Source organism: Typopeltis vanoorti, chromosome 18 (assembly GCF_054136105.1).
Source record: "Typopeltis vanoorti isolate ZY-2024b chromosome 18, IOZ_Tvanoo_1.0, whole genome shotgun sequence".
Lineage (NCBI taxonomy): Eukaryota > Metazoa > Arthropoda > Arachnida > Uropygi > Thelyphonidae > Typopeltis > Typopeltis vanoorti.
Window position 1 is genome coordinate 46,085,896 of NC_143566.1, and position 24,704 is coordinate 46,110,599.

The window sequence follows — 24,704 nt, forward strand, 5'->3', positions numbered from 1 at the left end:
ATCTGTAAATTGTACCTTTCTTTCTTTCTGATACAGATGCAGAAGACTAAATTATTGCCGATGTGTAATGAATTGAGTGAAAATGTACTTATTTGCTGCATATTTATATAAACTCACTCTTGATCATCTTAACTGTGTGCAAACGAACCTATAAAATAATGTATCCATCCATATCTGTTGTACTTCATGATTACATTTCAAATCTTAAATTATCTTGATTTTGAAAGAATTGATAAAGTACCAAATGATTTGATATGTGGTAAAGATCCCATATGTTATTACCACATGCCATGGCTGAGCACTCTGAGCTGGTTGCTGAGATGGTCCATATTGAGAAATTAAGTACACAAGAAAGATTAAAACATGCAAAAAAAAGACGATTACAGCAGTTGAAGAAATGGAGTCAGCATGAAAAGGAACATGCCAACAATAAAAGAAAAAAGACGGAGGTAAATATGAGCCGAAAATTGAAAAAGAAGAAGGAATATAAAGTTCATTTTGTTCCTAATGTTATGCTTCTGGAAGCTGCTGCAAGAAATGATATTGAAGAAGGTAAGTTTTATTATTATTATTATCATCAACATTTGATCTCCATGGAGTCAGAGACTCATCATGAGAGGTACTCACTATTGCATATAATGCTCATCCAACTGCTTCTTAAACTGATTCGATGTGTCCACATCCACAACACACTCAGGCAATGCATTCCACTCACCAACCCCCCTCTATGCAAAGAACTTGCTTCTCACTCCGTTTTATTGTTTCAAAAATATTTTTGGCCCTTTAAGCTGTGATAATGTAATAATGCTTTTTATTACATTATCTTTATTAGGGTTCCAAGATTTGACCATTTCATCAGTTCGATTGTTATACATTATAATCCGTTCCCTTCATTCATCCAGTTGAACTTTGTACATTTGCAGATTAGGTTTGCAGATACATTGCCTGTGTGGTTAACCACCATTTTATTGAAAAGCTGGTCAATCTGGAGTTCCTTTCTTTTTTCATTTTTTGCTCAGAGAAACAATAAATAAAGAATATGTAAGAAAAATGAAAGCAAGAATGAAAAATCATCATTGGTATTTATTAAGCATAAGAATAATACAAAAGTCCTATGTACTAATAGAAAAGTACTAGGCCTTCCAAAGAAAGAAAGACCAATTTCTTTTTCAATTCTAGTCACAACCAGAACTTTTTCTAGACCTTTCTTCGATTGGTTCCAGAGTTAGTCAGTTGCTGGCACAGGTTTTTTCCCTGACCTTTAAGAGGATGGAGATTGTTAGTTTGGTATGTGGCACAAAGTAAGCTCCCATCATTTGGCCTATCTTGTGACTACTGTAGCTGTATTGCAAGCTTTCTGACCAGATGCACACTACATGTGATGGTTCAGAGTTTCTTATTCTCTAAACTCTACAGCTAACACTGCAATTCCAGATAGTTCTGTTCTCTCACTCACCCACTCTCTTCTTTCTATATATCAATGACGACTTACTCCAATTGACTACAAACCAAATACACAGCTTTGCTGATGACAGCACACTAATCTTCTCCTTATTCTACAAACCATGCTCTACACAAAACCACCACAACCTCCAGAACAGCAGTCTTTTCTACCCAAAATTCTGATCTCCAAAACATTCTTCAGTAGGACTGTATATTAACCTTGTCAGTTTCAGTGCTAGCAAAACATAGTTCTGCCTTATCTCTCATTAAAAAAAATTCCCTTGCTATCCTATTCCTAACAGCACTCAAATCTATATACAAGATGAGATATTTCTTCTTGAGATTATTATCATCAAACATCTCTTGGCATAAACACATTACACCTATTGCTTCCTTTGCATTAAAAAAAAAAAATTAGAATTTCTCTTTTACTCGATCCCAAATCTGCCCAACAATTGAATACTGTTCCCACATTTGGGGTGGTTCCTCTAAAATGCTTGACATAATATAGAAGAGAGCAATTAGGTTGATTAATGACTCATCTCTCTCACCAATTTATTCCACCCACTCTCACATTGCATTCCGTTTCTGCTGCCTATCATCTTCTATAAATGCTACTGCTGCAGATGTTCATCTAAACTGACATCAATAATTTGTACCCTCTGTTTAAATTCATTGAAACACAATAACTTCTCAATACCCCTTTACAGTTCAAACTCACAGAACAAATTTCTCCTCCTCGTTAATCTCTTTCACTGCTTTCCTCTGGAATATTCTCCCATCTTATGTGCTTTCCCATAGAATACAGTCTACAGCTCTTTAAACTAAATGTAAACAAGATCCTTTCCATCCATAGTAGCAACATACTATAGGGTTACTCAACCTCTCGTATGGGATTATTATCACACACACACACACACACACACACACACACACACACACACACACACACACACACACACACACACACACACACACACTTAAAGCTCTTACATGATTTGTTACTTCATCCATGTGATGCTTCTAACTGTGCAACCAATGTCCCACAAGGCTCATTGCATTCATCTGGTGTCGAGGCTAGCTGGTGAAAGGACGTACTGTCAGAGAGCTCCTGAAAGATTTGTGATTTTTGTTGATTTATTAATATTTTGTTAGATTTAATTGTGTAATTTTAGTATATTATTGTAGTTTTATTAGTGTAGTTAGTGTACTAAAGTGTTTTATAACATAATCTATGTCGGGAAGTCGCCGCTAGAGGGATTCGTAGTGTGTAGTGTTCGTTAAAGCTCCAGATAAGATAAGCGTTATTTTCAGTTATCGTTGATAAATTTACTTTAATATTGCTTAGTTTTGTTTGCATTGCGTATCTTAGTGCATCTGTTTGTGTGTTTTTGGTGTTTATAATTTATAATTTGATAAAATACGTTACTAGTAAGTATGGCTCCAGTACGAAGGAAAATGGCAGCCAGTAATGATGGTTTGCCATCTTCTTTCAAGAACGGTAATGTAAAGGAGATGATTCAGTGTACTATCTGCGAAATGTACGCTTTGCGGAGTGTGGTTAGATGATAATAAAGGAGTGAATGTGTGTAGAAAATGTAGGGAGAATGAGGAATTGAAGTGTATTTCGGATCGTGAGTGTGATATTTTTGTCAAACTTCAGAATGAAGAAAATAGGGATATGACAAGAAACAGCGAGGTTGTACCAGAGAATTGTGAGAGTGTGAATGATAGTATTAATGGTTTTACAGAAAATAAAAAAGACGAGATAGATGCAATGAGTGAGATCGCGTTATTGAATGGTGCGATACAAAGGGCAAAACAGCAGCTAGAGCGTATGAGCAAAAGTCGACTGAATTGAACCAACCAATAATAAAAAATATGACAGGAAAAATAGGCGTATGAGTGTGAATATGAACAAAATGAAGGATAGAGTGCTGTATGGAGACTCGTTAGTACGAGGTGTGTTAGTAAAGGATTTGACAAAATCATACCAACCTGGTGCGACCATAAAGGATGTAACTGAGTCTGTTAGAGAGCAAAAGGAAAGGGTGAAAGAAATGATTTTTGTGGCAGGTACGAATGATTTGAAAGGAGATAAAATGGAAATGATAGAAGACCTGAATGAATTGTTTAAGGTAGCAAAAGAAAAGAGTGAGAGAGTTAGAATGATTAGTCTTTTGCCACGGTATGACAGTGAAATGTTTAAAAGGAGGGCCATAATTGCGAATGACTTTATGCGTGGGTTATGTATGACGAGTGGTGTGGATGTGTGGAGTGAGTTCGATGGGCGAAAGGATCTATATAAGATGGATGGCTTGCATTTGAATGGTTATGGTGTAAGGAGACTTGAGAAAGTGTTGCTGAATGTAATGGATGTGCAAATTCAGGGAAACTGGATATATTAGGAGGGGGGTAGATATACAGTCCTTAGGAAGGCAGTTGAATGTATGAATGAATATAATATGCCCGAGCGAATAAGGACAACAAATCAGAGTGGGATAGTTAATATAAGGCATCAAGGTAGTGTTGTTGGGGCTAATGGGGGTCTTAAATACATATACACTAATGCTAGGAGTATTAGGAACAAGAAGGAAGAGTTTTTGGCCATGGTTGACACTTCCAGACCACAGGTTATTGGTATTAGTGAATCATGGCTGACTGTAGATGATATAGCTAGTGGGATTGAATGTGATGAGTATAGTGTGTTCAGGAATTACAGGGAGAATAAAATGGGGGGAGGAGTATTGCTGATGATAGCTGATGAGCTACAGCCAAGGAGAATAGAAGTTGAATTGCAGGATAGAGAAAAGAGCACATTTGAGGCCATTTGGTGTGAGATTGTGGCTAGCAGAACTAAATATACAATTGGGTGCTGCTATAGACCAGGTGATGGAAAAGATGGTGGTGACAGTATGCAAAAGCAAATAGAAGAAATGAGTGGAAGGAGGGTAATTATTATGGGAGATTTCAACTATGGTCGCATTGATTGGAGTGATGAGAAGACACACGGGAGGAAGGAATTGGATTTTATGCGGTTATTAAGGGATAACTATCTGCGACAGCATGTAATGGAAAATACTAGTGGTCAGAGAGTTCTTGACCTAGTAATTACATCTGAAGATTTGGCTATAACAAATATGACACATTGCCACCAATTGGTGAGAGTGATCATAGGGTCTTGACTTGGGAGGTGGCTAAAGATGTGGAATTTTCAATTAAGACAGGGTACATGTGGAATTATCGGGCTGGAAATTATGACAAGCTTAGGAGTTTGATTGGTTCAGTGCCATGGCATGTACAACTGCAAGGACTAGAAGTTGATAGTGCATGGGAGGCAGTTAAGAAGTGTTTGCATGAAGCAGTGGCTGACTGTATACCTAGAGTCCAAATAATAAATCAAGTAGGGGTTAAATGGATGAATAACACCATTAAGCTTGAGCTGCAAAAAAAGAAACAACTATGGAGGGAATTTAAGGAGAAAGGTGACCGGCAGGCACATGAACGGTATAAAGCGCAGGCCAGAAGGGTAACGAGTGTGGTAAAAAATGCAAAAAAGGATTACGAAAGAACATTGGCCATGCAGGCTAAAGAGAATCCTAAACAGTTTTTTAGATATGTAGCAAGTAAAAGGAAAAATGTACATGGCAGAATGATTTTAAAGAATGCTGATGGTAGGGAGGTAACTGAATCAGTTGATATAGTTGAGTTACTGAGTGAGCACTTTGCAAGTATATATCATCCAGGTGGTGAGTGACATTGCAGAAACGAATAAACCAGTAGATTATATGGGAATTGTGGTGAATGAAGTGGCGGTGAGTAGTCTATTGCATAACCTCAATGTCAATACATCCGTGGGATTGGATGGTATACCAGCTCGTGTCATACGAGAAGCAGCTAAAGAATTGTCAGTACCCTTGACCATTTTGTTTAATTTGAGTCCGGTCTGGGTTAGTCCCGAGGGGGTGGAAAGAGGGGAAAATAGTTCCACTGCATAAAGGTGGTTCCAAGACTGCTGTTGTAAATTACCAACCGATTAGCATATCAGGAATCATTGTCAAATTCTTAGAGAAATTAGTCAAGAAAAGAATACAGGATTGGATAGATGAAAATGGGATATTGTATGGGGGACAACATGGTTTTGTGAAGGGTTGATCATGCCTCAGTAACTTGCTCATGTTTTATAACACAGTGACGGCTGAACTGGATAGGTGTAATGGGTTTACAGTGATACTACTGGACCTTGCCAGGGCCTTTGACAGGATACCACATGGAACCCTAATCAGTAAACTGGAGCAGATGGGGATAGATATAGGGTTGGTGAGATGGATAGGAGGGTGGTTGAAGGAGAGATACCAGAGAGTGGTTTATGCAGGAGTGGAGTCTAAAAGACGGCTTGTGACTAGTGGTGTGCCGCAGGGCTCTGTTCTTGGACCACTACTTTTCAATTTGTTCATCAATAATATAGGAAATTATCTGAGAGGAAGTGTTCACTTGTTTGCTGATGATGCAAAGTTGGGTAGAGCAATTGTGAGTGCACAGGATGTCAAAATTTTACAGGATGATTTGGATAGTTTGGAGGACTGGGCTAGGAAAAATGGATGTCAATTTAATGTGGCAAAGTGTAAGGTTATGCATTTTGGGGTGAAAAGAATAGCAGCAGTATATCACATTGGTGGAACCGTACTCCAGGAGATTGATGAGGCCAGGGATTTGGGAGTGTTGGTGGATAGGGAATTGAAGTTTAGGGGGCACATTGCAAAAGTGGCTAAATCAGCTCATCAAATCACTTGGCTTCTGAAAAATACTTTAACATGCAGAGACAAACAAGTTGTTGTTCCTCTGTATCGAGCCTTGATAAGACCCCATCTGGACTACTGTGCCCAGTTATGGGCACCAGGGTTTCTTCGTGATGGGGAGGAAGTGGAGAGGATCCAGAGACGATAGAAGGTCTGTGGAATGAACCTTATGAGAATAGGTTGAAGATTTGTGGGTTGCAGAGATTGGACGATAGGCGAAGGAGGGGTGATATGATTGAGACATTCAAATTACTGAAGAGTTTCTATAAGATTGATCCAGAAGATATTTTTGAAAATATGACTGGTGGTGGGAGGACTAGGGGCCATGCATGGAAGCTGGGCAAGAGAGTGGTTGACAAGGGAGTTAGAGCTAGGTTTTTTACTTGGAGAGTGGTGAATGAGTGGAATGGGCTTCCAGAATCTGTTGTGGGTGCTACGACCGTGAATGAGTTCAAGGCAAGGTATGATAGATACTGTGTGAATGTCGAATAGTTGTTCTTGACATGATATTAGGGCCTCCCTCGATGAGTCTGTTGACTCCTTGGAGTTGCCCGGAACAATAATAATAATTCCTCCTTTTCATGACAAGCCTTGCAATGCACTAATCACCAGAATCTTAAGTTATACTGGCCTAAATGCTTAAATTAAACTTGCCAAGAAATTGTATTTTTGTTGAATCTTTTATCAAAGTGTAAGCAAACAAAGTATGTGTGTGAAATATCTTCACATAGTAAGAAAACTGATTTGAAGTCATTGGTTGCTAGATACAGGTAACCTAGTTGTGAAGATATCTCACATGCAAACTTGTTTGCTTACATTTGGAAAAATGATTAAATAAGGATATAATTTCTTGGCAAGATTAATTTATAACCAAGTGAAAAAACTTTCTACAACTTAAATTCTGATCTCCAAATATTCATCAATGGAGTTTAGATAACTTTGTCAGTTTCAATGCTAGCAAAGCACAACTCTGATTCATCCTTCCCCCTCCCCCCATAAAAAAAAAAAAAGAAAACCCTTTTCTTCCATTCTTTCTTTTGATGACAAAATCTCTTTTGGCAGAATATATTACAAATATTTCACCCTTTTATCCAAAAAATTACTTTTTTTTTTTATTCACTCAAGGTATTACCTTACCTCCAGTTAGCTTCTCCCTCTATACAAATCACAGATTTTTCCAACCATTAAATATTGTTTGCATGTTTTGGATGATGCCCCAAAAAGCTCTCTAAAAATATTGGATTCTGTATAGAAAAGACCAGTTAGATTGATTATCGAACTTAACTCATTCACTTTCATACAGGCATTCAGTTTCTGCTAATTATGCCTTCTACAAATACTTGTACACACACCATTCATCAGAATTGGCATAATAATTCTCAAACTCTCTATCAAATCCATTCGAACACTTAGACTACTAATCAATATTCCTTCATAGTTTACACTCCTCAAAAATTTCTCCTCTTTATTCATCCCTTCTACTGTTGCTTCCTGTTATAGTTTTCCAAGGAATATGATCCACAGCTCCTCAAATCAAATATGACCAAGTTTTTGCCCATCTGCTATAATAGTGTAGTGTAGTGTAGATTGACCAACCTCTCACAGATAGGATCTTCACAAAAAAAAAATTAATAAAAATTATAATTTAAAAAAAAAAATAGAAATTACCATGCGCTATCAAATGACTTAATATTTCATCAAACTTAAGAAGCATTTTCTTCGTATTAATATAGTAATTAGACAAGTAGAAAGGCTATGTGTTGGCCATTCATGTCGTGTTTTTTTATTAGGGTCTAATTCACAAACAAGACATGAATATAAGAGTCACAGAGTCAGATCAGGTAAATCAGACGGCCATGCAGTGGGAAATACATGGCTGATCACTCTGGCTTCCATATGTTCTCAAAGAACCTGCTGTATGGATTGACTGATGTATGAAGGGGCTCCCATCATGCATAAAAATTACTGAAACCATGCACAGGTGCTGCTGTAGCTGTGGTACAAAAAAATTGTTTATCATATCGTGATAATTTTCAACAGTAAATGAGCATGTCAGGGGACCCAACTGGTGAATATCCTCAAAGAAGAATCGTCCAATAATAAACGAAGCTATAAATCCACACTAGACAGTAACTTTGAGTGAATGCAAATGAATTTGTTGGACTGCATGCGGGTTTATTGCATAACCCATACCCAGCAGTTGTGGGTATTCGCAGCTCTCACATGAAAGTGAGCCTCATCTCCTCTCAACATCATCAATCATCCATGGTCATGCAGCATCCAACTCCAATCAAGCAAGGAATGTTAAAGTGAATGTCATTCGGCTTTCAAAGTCCTGCGAGTGCAACTCCTATGTCAGGGTTATTTTGAATGGGTTGAAATGCAGAATCTTCTGTAGAATTTTCAAGACAGTTGTGTAAGCCACATCCGTATGTTTTGATACAGTAAATCCATATGTTTCGATGCTTGAGAAGCTCTACTACCTAAACAATTGCAATGCTGTTGCTGCACTCAGCGAATTTTGTCCCCTGAAAAAATGTGAACGTGGACTACTATCTGCATGTGCTCAGTGACGAATGATTAATTGTTTTGAAGAAATGGGATTTAGACCTGGCAGAGTTCACAAAATTCATTCACAGTAGCATTGCAGTTGTTTAGGTAGTAGAGCTTCACAAGTCATTTCAACCTTTAAACTTTCTTGCACCTGCTGAGTTGCATGATACTCAAATTGCATGCATTTGATGTTTACAGTGTCCCTGGTGGTGAAATTTGGAATTACTTTTTTCCCCCTCTCAGATATTGCTTCTGAGTGATGCACAATATATTCCTGCATAGTTTTGCAGCATTTGGATCTTACTGGACGGCACTCTGCAAGACCTTAAACAGGGATAGTTTACTTTTGATCAGCCTGTATATCCAGAATATTTAATAAATACCAGCTCTACACCATATCTGTTTACCTAAGGACAAGCTCTTTATTTTTTCACATCCAGAGGTAAATGAAATGCCCTGTACAGGGTGTTCGGGATAAATTTGACAGTTTCGTAAGGAAAAAGAAAATCTTCTTTGTATCTATTAAATTTAATGAATTGACAAAAAAACATTACAGGCAGAGTTAATTACAATACTATCAACAAGATTTACTCAAAATAACCACCATTAGCATCGATCACAGCTTCAATTCTGCTTCGGAACCTCGAACAAGCTGATGCTACAGTCTCCCTGGGAAGGGCCGCAAAAACTGTTTTAATTTTATCCATTAACTGGGCTTTTGTATTACTGGAAGTGCGATTGGTGTCTTTTTCAACTGCGCCCCATACAAAATAATCCATGGGGTTAAGGTCTGGGGAGTTTGGAGGCCAAACATTTGGACTGGTGAAGTCGTAGAAATTTTCAGACAACCATTTTTGACTTTTCCCAGAGGTGTGGCAAGGGGCCGAATCCTGCTGCCATACATACGGCCTACCATTGGCTACCCTTGTTATCCAGGGCTTGACTACAGTTAGCAACTCCACGAACAAAGCCCGAATTCCAATGCCAGGGTTCTTCAACACCTGTTCCTGCAGATTTGCGAGGAATTCTGCTGTACGAACGCAATCAGATCGTCTGCTAGGGATCTTTCTTCTTGCTACATCCTCGTAGTCACCATTGCAAGTCTCTAGTTCATGCCTGATTGTTTTTACTGTATTCAGGGAGCATTGGGCAGCAGTCGTAATATCCTTATTTTGATGGCGGGCACGAATCATCATGATACAAGTTATTCTCTTCCATGATTCAGGTGGGTTCCAGCTATCCATCCTTTCTGACATCTTGTATATGAATGAAGAAGGGTCCAAACTTTTAAATGAAGAGAAGTGTGTGTTAATACATGTAACTTACGGAAAAATATAATTAATTATAAATATGTCAAATTTATCCCGAACACCCTGTATACTTGTTACCTGGCTTACTATGGATAAGCAGAAGGATCTGTTGTCATCCACCTTGGAGAACACAGAAATACATTTATTTGGTGCAACTTGGGACTAGCAGACCATCCTTTTCACACCACTTCACACAGGAATTGATGGAAGAAAACAGAAGTGCTACACAGAAGGCATTACAAGTCAGTGAGACTGTTTTTGTAATCTGCAGCTTTAAAACATTCTCCAAAAATGAAAGTATATGGCTGTATTAATTTACCAAAAATCTGGGAGGCAGTCATTTTAAGCTTGAATTAATATTTGTTAACCTCTTGCTCTCTGTATCTAGCAATAGATGCCAATTAGGACTTTAGTTCTTTGTCTTGTCCATTACAAGTTTAAACTGATCTTCCTATTAAATAATAGTTGTTCTTTGTGTACTGTGACAAACTATTTGTGCATCTGAAGATGCTGGGTAGAAAACCAGTGAAATATCAGCAGCTAAGTAAATAAATATATATTATTTATTTTTATATAAATGTCTTGCATTGTGAATTAAACTGTAATGGAAAAAAAAAGCAAACAAAACAACAACAACAAAAAAGCACAACATAGTGATTTCACTTCTCTATCAAAAATTTTACCTACTTGCGACTTTTTTAATTTGGCTGATATGATTAGATTTTAAAAAAATATATTCTGTATTGTTATGTCTGCTATGTAATATTAATTTTTCAACATATTTTAAGTTTCGAACCAGGGAAGAATGATTTTGTCTCACTCACTCTCTCACACACACACACATCAAGCACACCATGATCATATAATCACCATATATCATTCTCTACTTACTCTCCCTTTTTCATACATTCATAATTTCCTTCTCATCATCATCAAATTCCTGACATGTACCCTCAAGGGGGGTGTACAGGATATGATAGAACCATCCATCCATTCATCTTCAAGGCCCATCATCATCATCAAATTCCTGCCATGTACCCTCAAGGGGTGTACAGGATATGATAGTACTACATGAAAAATTTACATCATTACTAACTTCCTATCTACAATTTTCCTCCAAATCAGTCTGTTACTTGTCAAGACTCCATCATTATCAGATCTTATATTTCTATCATCTAAGGCACTTTGTATCAATCCACCTATATCTTGGTCTTCCTCTGGGTTGTTTTCCTGCCAACCTGGCAGAAAACACTTGTTTTTGCTAATATTTCCTCACCCATTCTATTTATATGACCATACCACCTGAGATTAGCTCTGCTAACATATTCCTGGATGCTGACAATGTCAATTTCTTTCCTAATATCCTCATTCTTAATATGATATTGCCATTGATGGCATCTGTTCATGCCTCTAATCTTTCTCAGGACTGTCATATCTGCGGTCTCTAGTCTTTGGTCAAGTGTTTTACTTCTAACCCAGCTCTCAGATCCATAAATTAAAACTGGTTTGAACACTCTTGTATACAGCTAATTTAGTGTTCCGACTAATTTCTCTCTTATTCCATATGAATTTATTCAATCGACTTCTTACCATACCAGCTTTGTTGATTCTGTTGTCTATTTCCATATTTAATTTACCTTCTTCACTAAAAATTGAGCAAAGCAGCTGAAATGTTTTACTTGTTCTATAGGTTCTCCATTCACAATGCAGTTGATATTTTCAATGCCTTCTGCCTATTTTCATTGTATTTGTCTTTTTATTGCTGACCTCTATACCATATCTATTACAACAGTTATTCAATTTAGTCAGAGAATCTTTCAGACTTGTAGCGGATTTATTTAGAAGTATAACATCGTCTGCATAAAGCAAAGAGCTAACATTAACATCTCCAATTTTGATATGCTTACTACCACTTTCCTTCATATTGTGATCCATATAGATAATGAATAACAGAGGAGATAATGTACATCCTTGTCTGACACCAGATTTGATATTAAACCATCTTCCTGTGCATCCTTCAATTCAAGCTGCTGACTTACAGCTCAAATAAAGGCTAAGTATTGCTTGATATAATATCTCACTGACACCATACAACTGTAGCATTTTGAATAGCTACTCTCTTGGCACCTTATCATATGCGTTTTCCAGATCAGCAAAACTTAAATACAAATCTTTGTTATATTCCCATGATTTCTCAACAATTTGTCATAAAGTGAAGATCTGATCCTGACAGGTCTTATTTGGCATGAATCCAGCTTGTTCTTCACCAAGCTTCTTCCACAATTCTTCTCAACCGTTTCTTAAGCACACACTTGCAGAAATCTTACCAGGAATACTCAGTAGAGAGATACCTCTGTAATTCTCACATTCAGTTTTATTTTCCTTTATATATATATATATATGGTATTATGAGAGCTGTACTCCAATCATCTGGAATTTGTCCCTCTGTCCAGGTCTTCTGAACTATGCAGTCCAGCCACTGTAAAACTTGTATACCTCCATACTTGAGCATTTCTGGTCGAATATCATGTACTCCCGCTGCCTTTCTACATTTCAGGATTTTGATGGGTTTTTCTACTTCAAGTATGGATATGTATTCCTGATGGCATGCCTGGTCAGTGTTTTTTACCACCGTGCTGTCACTAATTGTTTCATTTAGCAATTTTTCCGAGTTTCTTTCTCTTAAATTCAAAATTTAAGAGTAAGGTTTTTTAAATTTTGCTCGATGTGATTAGATAAAAAAATAGTATATTCTGTATTGTAATGTCTGCTGTGTAATGTTAATTTTTCAGTATATTTCATGTTTGAACCACAGAAACATGATTTTGTCACACACACTCATCAAGCACTCCTCTGATTGTGCAATCGCCATATACATCGAAGAGCCAAAACATTCCACCAGCATGTCTTCATGCAAATTGAAGCATCTGCAGGGAAATGATGCTGTGTGTGCAGGTCATGAAATGGTATAAATAACACCTGATACTGTGCTCTGTTAATCACCGTTATTCTTGTTCTTCAGACTTAGACTTCAGGCTGTCAAACTCACTTAGCAGAGTTAAGTGAGTTTGACAAATCCAAATTGTTATGGCCTGATCACTTCATCAGAGAATTTCTGAGACAGCAAGGCTTGTGGGGGTGGTCACAGTCATCTGTGGTTAAGTATCTTCAGAAAGTGGTCTGAGGAGAGGAAAGCCATGAACTGCCGACCAGGTGTGGTCTCATCAATGCTCGAGGTGAGCTAAGCTACCCCAGATGGTATGAGCCAACATAAGAGTTACTGTGCTGCAACTTGTCAGTAATTTGAATGCTGGTGTTGGGTGTAATGTGTCATTACACACAGTACATTGAACCCTGCTGAAAATGGGACTGCATAGCCATAGGCCGCTCCAAGTACCCATGCTAACCTTGATTTACTGTCTAAAATGGGTATGCAAGCATCAAAACTGGGCTTTGCATGAGGGAAACAAGATCATCTGGTCTGATGATACTCATTTCCTGTTGCACCATGTGAACAGCCACATATGTGCATCATTTACCTGGGGAAGGATTGGCACCAGGGGGTGCACCATAGGACAAAAACAAACCAGTGAAAGCAGTGAAATGTTTTGGGCAGTATTCTGCTGGGAAACCTTGGGTACATTCATTCATGTGGAGAAACTATGGTATGCACTGCCTACCTAAACTTTACTGCAGACCAGGTACATCTGTTTATGGTAATGGTATTCCCCCTCTGGTTGTGCCTTCTTTTATCAGGATAATACGCCATGCTACTCTGCCTGGATTGTGCGAGAATGATTTGTGGAATATGAGAATACTTCCAGGCATTGCCCTGCCCTCCAAATTCCCTAGACATCAATCCAATTGAGCATCTATGGTTTGTGTTGGAACAGCACATTCACTGTACGGCAGCTCCACATAACTTACAAGAGTAGAACCATTGCTGGTTATGTGTTGGTACCAGATACTACAAGACTAAAAATCTTGTAGTGTTGATGCCTCGTCGGATAAGAGCTGTTTTGGTGGCACATGGAGGACCAACATAATATTAGGTAGGTGGTTATAATGTTTTGACTTTTCGTTGTTTGTCGCCTTACTCTTCCTGTTTCATTCATTAATAATTTCCTTACTCTTACCTGTCATCTTTCATTTCTTACTCTGCTCTGCTGTATCACTTGCCACATATTCTCCACTCACCACACCTCACACTGTATCCTGTGAAAGACTCCACTTAAGCAGACTATTTGTTTCATTAAAACTACCTTACTATTCTGATCTTTTGCAGTTCATTTGCATTATCTTCCTTAGAACTCACACTTTCATTCATTACAGACTTCTTTCACTTTAATATATTCTTGCATTCCTCTCTTTATTCTCTTCAACACCTTTCTTCACAAGCACTCACAATACCACTGTCTCACTTTTGACAGGAAAACTTCTAATACTTGCTTTCATAAGACTTCCACAAACTCTCTCTCTCCCTCCATTTTTGTTTATCACCCATATTGAAGTTTTCTTTCTCTAATTTTCTCTAATTTGTCCATTACTTTCTCATTAGTAAAAATATACTTTGTTATTAAACAATGAATTACATCGGCCAAATCTGAATCAGAATGATTGTCTCTCTTTCTCTCTCTCCCCCAAAAGTTTGGGAGATTCTTATTATATGTAACTATCAAAAATATTATTTATTAATATTAATTTGTAGCTTAAATGTAGATTAAATCACCAGCTATCATATACGAGAGAGATAAACCAAGGGGTCCGACAGGGATGTCCCCTCTCAGCAACTCTTTTTAATATCTACTTAAATGAAATAATAATAAAATGGAATAAAAATTTACATCAAGTAATTAAACTTTCTCCTACAGTAAACTTAAACACTCTCCTCTTTGCCGACGACCAAATAATAATTACAAATTCTGAAGATAAACTACAGAAAGCTATTTTAGATCTAAATGAGATATCCAAAGATTATAGTATGATAATATGAACAGAAAAATCAAAAACTATGGCCTTTAAAGGACAAGATCCATCAAGAACTAAAACAGTAATAGATAACAAGATCTTAGAACAGGTGAATTCATTTAACTACCTAGGATGTAAGATCACATATGAAAATGAAAAAGATATAAATAAAAATCACAAAATATTTAAAAATAACAGGTGTAATTAACTCTATATTTAAACCAAACCTAGTTCAAAAACAAACCAGACTAAAAGTATACAGTACATTAGCCCTACCAGTCTTAATGTATGGAAGCGAAATCTGGGCGATAAAACAAAAAGACAAACAAAGATTAACAACAGCAGAAATGAAGTTTATGAGGAAAAACTGCAAAGTACACCCTATTTGATCACAGAAGAAATGAATAATTCTCGTAGATAGGCTTATACGTTGGTTATGCATTTCTAAATAACTTAGGGAATTGAAACAACGTAGATACGAATATAAATTAAATAATACTTTAATAGATATTTCCGATATTTCGGCAATGTCTCATTGCCATTTTCTAAAGGAACTTACAGAACCTGCCAGACCTTTTCTAAAGGTCTGGCAGACCATGCTCTGGATACTCGCCACAGAATACGGTGGAAGAAAGCAAAAATAATACACCGGAGCAAATATAAATTTGAAAGATTATTTATGGAATCAGCCTCTGCCCTAAGAAACTCACCAAACCTCAACAAATTTGGTTGTATGCGACTACCCCAAATTTTGGAGGCATACATCAGCAGACCTTCAGCCCAACGGCCAAGAATGCCTACTTAGCCCACCAGAGGGCACTATCAGGACTTATAGGAGAAAGATAGCTTCATATCTTCATTTCCAGTTACTGTATTGTTAGGGCCTGTGTGCTCCTGCCTTTCTGTAAGTTCCTTTAGAAAATGGCAATGAGAAAAAATTAAAAAATATAAACATGAATGGATGGAACACGTTAGAATGAAAACAGAAAGATTATCAAAACAAGCCTTAAAATACAAGCCATTAAGAAAAAGAAAACCAGGACGTCCTCTTAAATGATTCAACGATGACTTCTAAGGTCTGAACAGGCCATGCTAGGCCTAAATCCTTGATATGCATAATGAAGAGGAATTTGTAGCAAGTGGCCACAGTTTTTAATTGGTAAACCACTGACTGCTGTATGTATCTTGTATTCCAATATCTTTGATTTGTTCGTTTCTACGCATTGATGATGTACTGTTATTTTCAGTACGAAATTCTGTACTTTCATTTCATTGAAGTTAATTACTGTGGTTATCATGTAATTTATTGTTTATAGTCATGCCACAGATACCTTTAAAGATTATACTCTGTTATTGTTTTCTGCATTCTTACGTAAACATGTATGTATATTTTTATGTTATCAAAACGTGTTCGTCATTTTAAAAAAATATATGTATTGTATAAGCTACAAATCTTATTCATTTGGTTTATTGTTGCCTTGCCAGATTTTTCTAGTAAGAAAAATTAGCAAGACTTAATTATTCTTACCAATTTTTTCCTTCCTTTACTATATTTGTATTCTTCAGCCATTCTTATGTTCTGTTTTGATATATTTCTTCTTCTTATTATTATTGTATGGGCATCTCCATGGAGTCATTAGACTTGTTGCAGGAGACCCAAACTCTCCACACAGTATCTATGATACTGCTTCTTGAACTCATTGACAGACAAAGCACTTACAGCTGAGTCAGGCAACACATTCCATTCATTCACCACTCTCCAAGCAAAAAATCTAGTCCTCACACACTTTTTAATCACATTCTTACTTAATTTCCAGAGATGACCTCTTGTCCTTCCACCACTAACCCACTGCTGAAATATTTCCCTTGCATCAATCTTATAAAAACCTTTTAGTAACTTAATGTTTCGATCATATCCCCTCTTCTCTACCTATCAACCAACTTCTATAACCCACAAACTCTCAATTTATCGATATAGGGAGCATTCCTTTCACCACTCACCAACTTGGTCACTTTCCTCTGAATCTTTTCTACCACTTCCTCATCTTCAAGGAATTCAGACCTGAGCACAGTAATAAAGATGTGGACGTATCAGTGCCTTATAAAGAGGAATAAAAACTTCTTTATCTCTGCATGTTAGTGTGTTCTTCTGTATCCTTATGCAGCATGTAATTGTAAATTGAAGATGCCAAGAAATTATATTCTTGGTTTTATCCTTTATTATTATTACTACGGGCGTCTCCATGGAGTCCTTAGACTCATCAAGGGAGGCCCTAAATATCATGTCCACACAACTATTCGACATTCTCACAGTATCTATCATACCTTGCCTTGAACTCATTCACTGTCATAGAACCCACAACAGACTCTGGCAGCTTATTCCACTCATTTACCACTCTAAAAGTAAAGAACCCAGCTCTAACACCCTTACTAACCACACTCTTGCCCAGCTTCCATAGATGTCCCCTAGTCCTCCTGCCACCAGTCCTGATCTCAAAAATATCCTCTGAATTAATCCTATAGAAACCCTTCAGCAATTTGAATGTCTCAATCATATCTCCTCTTTTCCACCTATCAACCAATTTCTGCAACCCACAAATCTTCAACCTCTTCTCATAAGGTTCATTCCATAATTCCTTACACATTATCCAAGTGTAAGCAAACAAACTTTGCATGTGAAGTCCTTTCATGACTGGACTACTTATATATATAGAAGCTAATGATTTCACATCAATTGCTTTAGTATTCCCATAATGCAGTGCATATATCCTTATGGACATGTATAATACTATGCATTATGGAAACAGCCACTACCTGTCCAGTTTTGACCTTTATTGAGGTCTCATCAGTGGAAGCCAGACCCAGAAGTGATACCAAGGTTCAAGTATGCAGAAGTCAATTTCCATATACAAGTAAACAAAGGGTGTCACACCTTATTACTAACATACTCTGGATTAGAGTTTTTCCACTTGGCTGTACTATAAATTAAAGATGCCAAGAAATTATATTCTTGGTTTAATCCTTTATCCAAGTGTAAGTAAATAAAGTTTATGCATGAAGTGACTTCATGACTTCCCATATTGCATAGTATTACACATGCCTGTGAAGATATCTGCATTTCATTATGGAATACTAAGGCAATTGATGTGAAATCATTAGGCTTTATACATATAAGTAGCCGAGTCGTGAAGTGACTTTATGCACAAACTTTGTTTGCTTACACTTGGATAAAAGATCAAACCAATAATATAATTTCTTGGCATCTTTAATTTATAATATAACCAAGTTGAAAACTTTCCACATCCATCTCTAATCTAGAGTATTTTAGTAATAAGGTGTGACACCTTTTGGCTACTTCTATATGAAAATATGACTTCTGTATTACTTCAACCTTGGTATCACTTCTGGGTTTGGCTCCCACTGATGTGCTGAAGTGGTTGCTTTCTCTGAGATATGAGCAGTTCTGCTTAGTCGTGGGGTGGTCTGGCCATTAGGCAGAACCACTGCTGAGGGTTCTTCTCATTGGCTAGGTGAACCTGTCACTGAGTAGAACCACTGCTGAGTTAAATGATCCTTTGAGTCACTCATTGTTGGGTAATCTGAGGGATTGCATGAGTTTTTGGAGAGGTATTCCTGCACTAAAACATACCTCAAGAAAAGTCAAAAGCTCTGGGTATGGCCCCTTCCCATGTCCATAAGGATATGTGCATTGCATTATGGGCTACCGAGGCAATTGATTATGGGCTACTGAGGCAAATGTGAAAGTGATTAGCCTCTATGTACAAGTAGCTCATTTGTGAAATGACTTCACGTGCAAACTTTTGTTTGCTTACACTTGGATATACTTTCTTGGTATCTAATTTATTATTTATGAACATTTTCGAATTTCTTTTTGTAAGTCGAGAGGGTGAAGATTGCATAACATGTTTACAACCCTATGTTTATTTTTGAATAAATTGGAGGTTTTTGTGATTGAACCAAAAGATAAGTGCTGTTTAAAAAAAGTAGCAAAATAATATTAGAATTTTTAAAATTATTGATCCAATAAATGGCTGAAAAGAAAGTATTTTATTATAAAATGTTTAGTTTTGAATATTTATTGTACCTAAGTTGTTAAAACAAATGACTTGCTCATTTTTGTATTAAATCTGATATTAAGAAAGCTTTCAGATTTTGAGAAACTTTTCAAAAGAACTAAAAAAAAAATTACATCTAATGTTGTTGTTTTTTTTTTAAATTTTTTTTTTTAGCTCTTCTGAACTGAAATTTATCTTTCTTTACTAAGCAGATTGTCTTTTGGAGATAGTATTTGATCATTCATTTTGTACTTTGTTCTGGGGAACAGAATTTTGTTACTCAGTTCTTTCAATATGTAACCAGCAGAAGAATGAATGATTATGAAAGAACGATATTCATTTGTGAAAATGATAAAAGGATAACCACTGCAGAATATAACTATTATTTTTCTTGAAATAACAAAATATTAGTGATAAAAACTTTAATTAATACTTTCCATTATTCTGGCAATGCTACATTGCCATCATCAGGGGATCACAAAAACAATGATATGTGCATGCAGGCACTAAAACTGGACAATGAGGCTGAAGAAAGGCAAATAAAGTTGAGGCTAGAGTCCTAAATGGCACCCTCTAGTAGGTCAAATTGGGTACTCTTGGCTGCTGAGCTGAAGATCTTAGGATATATGCTTCCAATTTGGGGCAGTCTCATGCACCCAAATTTGTTGAGGTTTGGAAAGTTTTTCAGGGCTGAGGCAGATTTCAGGAATAGCCTTTCATACTTGTTGGAAGTTTTTCCACTTTGTTATATTATAAATTAAAGATGCCAAAAAATTATATTCTTCAACCTTGGTATCACCTCTGGGTGATGCCAAGGTGGAAGTAATGCAGAAATCATATTTCCATATACGAGTACCCAAAATGGGTCTGGGTCTGGCTCCCGCTGATAAGACCTCAATAAAGGTCAAAACTAGTCTGGGTAGTGACCCTTCCCATAATGCATAGCATATGTCCATAAGGATTCGTGCTTTGCATTATGGGATACTAAGGCAAGTTATGTGAACTCATTAGCTTCTATATATGAGTTGCCCTGTCTTGATAATACTTGGCACAAACTTTGTTTGCTTACACTTGGATAAAGGATTAAACCAAGAAGATAATTTCTTGACATCTTTAATTTATAACTTTCATACTTGTATTTGCTGCAGTGTAATAGAATGGCCTTCTTCAGTATATCCTATGGTGGATGTCCAAAGCATGCTCAGAAAGTCTTGAGTAACTGTATTGGTGGAACCAGATGTAGTCCTTGTGTTCAGAAATTCTTATGTTGGCTGTAGTAGGACAGGTTGCAACAACTGCAAGGGACCTAGTAGACACTGGGTAGTTCTAGGAAATGTGGTTGGTCTTTTGTGGAGCAGATAAGAGATGCCAATTTCTTATGTTGTATTTCCATGGGATTTTTATCAATTTTTCAGATGTACCCTGAATATATGGAATTGTGATTGATCTCGAGTAATTCTGCTCTGAAGAGGGAGGGGATTTGTGGTTACAGGGTTTTAATATTTTTTGGGGGTTGTAGCCATTGGCTAAGAAAGTGTTGAGGATATGGTTAAGTTTAGTAGTTAGGGCACTGTTATCAGAACTAATTAATTTTGCCCTGTGATATAGGGTTTTTAGAATCCCTAAAAATCCATTCATCAATAGGCCATGACTATTGGTGAATGGATCTACTTGTATGTGTAGGTTTTCCGTAACGGAGAATGCCAGGCATCCATCAGGCTGGTGTGTAATCAGAGTGTGTAGGAATGGGAGACTGTTGTTTTCCTTTTTAAAGGTAAACTAGATCGTGGGATGTTGATTGTTTAGATATGTATATGTTAAGAAATTGTGGAGCATATCCAAATGGAGAACACATCATGTAGTGTAGCCAGATAGTGGGTTTATGTAGGGTAAAGTTTAAGGCTTTTTCTTCAAAAGTCTCCATGAAGAAGTTGGCGAGGGGGTGGAGAACCCATGGCTGTGTTTGTAAAATTTTCCTTGCCAAAAGAAATGACCTACACTCATGGTTGAACTGAAACAGACTGAGATATCGGGAGGAAATATAGCTTGAATGAGATCTAAGGTATCTTTGAGTGGAACATTAGTGAATAAAGAGGAGACATCAAACTGATCATTATGTCAGTGTGTGAAGTTTATTATACTGGCTTTAAAGTGGACTAGGTTTTTTATGTTTGAAGGTATGTTGCCAGTATATTGTGTGAGCACTTTGGCTTAGTGTTTGTCTAATTTGTATTTGGGTAAATCAGTTTCATCCACAATGGGACATAATGGTACATTTTGTTTATGGATTTTTGGTAGTCCATATATCCAGGGAGAGGGTGTCTATAGTTATAAGGTTTTAGTTTGTGACTTCCACAGGCCAAGAGGTAAGTAACCTTTTCAAAGAACCTATGGAGTGTTCTGATTTGTGTACTGGTGGGATCATAGTCTATAGGGAGGTGGGTAGAACGATCTAGAAGTAAGGAGACAAGCTTACCTCTGTAATCTAATTGGTTTAAAACCACAGTAGCATTTCCCTTATCTGCTCTTTGGTAATTACTGTTCTGTTGTTGCTTTTGATTTCTTGTAGCGTTTTGAATTCTTTTCATGATTGCTTCTCAGTGGTTTAGCATAAGTGAGTATACATTGGCTACATTCACTCTGATGTTGGCAATATGATTATGAAGGCTGAGGATATCTCGTTCTACTCTGATCAGTATTTCTTCTGCTGAAAGTTTTTTAGGTGCTAGCGTGTAGTTATGGTCATGTGTGCTAATTGCTTCAGGTGGAGGAAGATAAGCTTACTACTGTCAGGAGGTAGTTGAGGCTTGGAATCTGTTTTTTAATAGGGTTTCATATTTCTTGATGTGCTGACATCGTATTCTTTGAAATTCTTTGTTTGCTGAAGTGTTTGACCCATTGGAAAGGGTTGTCCTAAGGTCAGCGTTCAGTGTCTGACAAGCTCTTTTTAATGCATGGATAGCTTCATTAGTATCACTCAAGAGAATGTGAGTGGGACAATCTGTTCCCATAAAAGAGCAAAGCTAGTGCGTGCCTGTAAATGTGGAGAGCCTTCAGAGAAGTAAACAGATGTTTCAATTTCACACAATTTAGGATAAGATTATTATCCTGGTAGCATTTTAAAAAGGCTAATCTCTTTAGTTATCTGGATATCTTCAACTTCAGCTTTCCATATTGACGAGCCTTGCTTGCAATGAATCTCTGTGGCTAATAGTAATTCTGGTAGCTAGGCTTATATGTTGGTTACTCCTAACTATTATTTTTCCAGAAATAATGGTGTATACTAAAATCTTAATTATAAAAAGTTTAATACTTTCCTATATTTCAGCAAAATTACATTGCCATCATCAGGGATCACAAAAACATTATGTGCATGCAGGCACTAACACTGTGCAAATGAGGCTGAAGAAAGGAAATGAAAGCTTCCAAGCCTTGCCACCCTCCTAACACAGTAGCAAATTTATTTTCCTCAAGCCTGAAGCAATAACTATGCTCTAGCACCTAAAAAAAATTTCAGCAGAAGAAATAATGATCCAAGTAGAACGAGGTATCCCCCAGGCATATTGCCAACAATACCAGTAGCTTATACTCACTTATGCTAAACCACCAAAAAGCAACCTATCAAGAAAAGAATTTAAAACTCTACAAGAAGTCAAAAACAATAACAGAATCATAATCACCAAAGAGGATAAGGGAAATGCCACTGTGGTTTTAAACCAGATCATAAGGATGAAGAGATATTAGAAAGGTACAGAGGCAATTGACTATGGTGGTTTCTGGTCTGTTGAATGTTGAACATGAAGAAAGGTTGAGAAAATGCAATTTGCAGAGTGTAGTGGATAGGAAAGAAAGGGTAATAAAGACATACGTTTGGTAAATTGTTTTTTATCCGATTAACATGGAAGTAGTTCTTCATGAAATGGTGGGAGATAGAGGGAGAACAAGAGAGTGTAAGCAGAGAAGCAGGTTTTTTGTGTGAAGAGTTGTGAATGATTGGAACACATTGCCTGAGAGTGTGGTGTCTGCAGAGAATTTGAATGTATTCAAGTTACCATGTTATGTGTGTGTGTAACACTTGACGTTTCAGCCTTCACATTAAGGTCATCATCCTACTGGTGTAATAGAGAGAGCTCAAACGAGTCTTTGACTCAGTGGAGGTCTAAAGATAATAATAATAATAATAATAAAACAAAGGCAGGATACTTTGTAAAGTATTATATGTCTTTATGTTTCATCTCCTATCTAGGAGATTGGCTACCATGATGTAACTCATGGTTGACTACTGGTGTAACGACATGTGGTGAGGACCCTATCTCTTCCACATATTCTCGTAAGTATTCAGTGATGTTCACAGGGCCGGTTTGACTGTTCTGAGGAATGAAAAACCCAAGGTCTCATATGAAGGTGGCTAATTATAAATAAAAGACTGGCTAACTCACCTTTAGTTTGAAAGAGACCAGATAAAGGTTCCTTATGTCATGGATGGGAATCGAACCCAGGTCTTTCTGACCAAAAGGCTTCATCTATATTGACTGAGCTACAGAGGCTCCAAAAGTATTATATATGTTTTTATTAAATGTTCCTTTTTTATTTTTGATAGCATAGTATATTGATTTCGTAAGTTTAATATTCATTCTTTAAAGTAAAGTATAATTTTTTAAAAAAAAGGATTACCAATACATGTGTGGTGTTGAATGTATTCAACTTGTAATTTTGTTTCTTATATAAAATAATTGGAATTGGACAATAAGGCTAAAAGGGAATATGGTGGTTTTCCCAAAGGTAGAAATGTTTGAATAAAATCACATTTTCCTAATCTTTTTGACAAAATTTACATTAATGAAAGCAAAATCTAAGAGATGTTTCTTACATGACATTCCTGGAAGATTATTTGAAGACAACAGTGCTATGGACACATGATAATGAATGTCAATTCAGTATACATCATGAAAATTATGGAAACAACTACCATGTTAGAGTAAAACTTAATATAAACCAAAATAAACACTTGATGTTTCAACCTTTACATTAAGGTCATCATCTGGAGTATACACATATATTATTACCCAAGACCCCATGGAGTAAAAGACTCAGCTAGGTCCTTTTATCATACACACAGCTCATTATACCGTATGCTTTAAACACACTCAAATTCACTGCAAACACCACACTCTCAGGTAAGGCATTCCAATCATTCACAACTCTGCATGAAAAAACCTGCTTCTCACTCCCCTACTCATACTCTCTTTATACAGTTTCTGGGAATGACCTCTGGTTCTCCCCTGATCTCCCACTATTTTCTGTAGAACCTCTCCAGCATTGATCCTATAACAACCCCTTGATAACTTGTAGGTCTCTATCATATCTTCCCTCTTCCTCCTGTCCACCAGACTCTGCAAGTTGCATCTTCTCAATCTTTCCTCATACTCGATATTCCAGAGGTTAGAAACTACCTTAGTCAGTCGCCTCTGAACCCTTTCCAACATTGCTTCATCCTTCTGAAAACTAGGTGACCAAATCTGGGCAAAATAGTCCATGTGTGGCCTAATCAAAGC

The 24,704-nt window shown here is 36.9% G+C and overlaps 1 protein-coding gene across 3 annotated transcripts in view; it reads left to right on the forward strand.

Annotated features, from left to right (window-relative positions):
- LOC150096629 (protein phosphatase 1 regulatory subunit 16A-like) overlaps nucleotides 1-24,704 on the forward strand; it is a 245,116-nt gene that overhangs the window by 26,608 nt on the left and 193,804 nt on the right. For 2 of the 3 annotated variants that reach the window (XM_090407864.1, XM_090407865.1), the window contains exon 2: nucleotides 37-552. The exons of the other annotated variant lie outside the window; for it this stretch is intronic. In XM_090407864.1, the coding sequence (XP_090263990.1) occupies nucleotides 273-552 (280 nt within the window). In that variant the 5' untranslated portion in view covers nucleotides 37-272. The remainder of the gene's footprint in view (nucleotides 1-36; nucleotides 553-24,704) is intronic. 3 annotated transcript variants of the gene reach the window in all.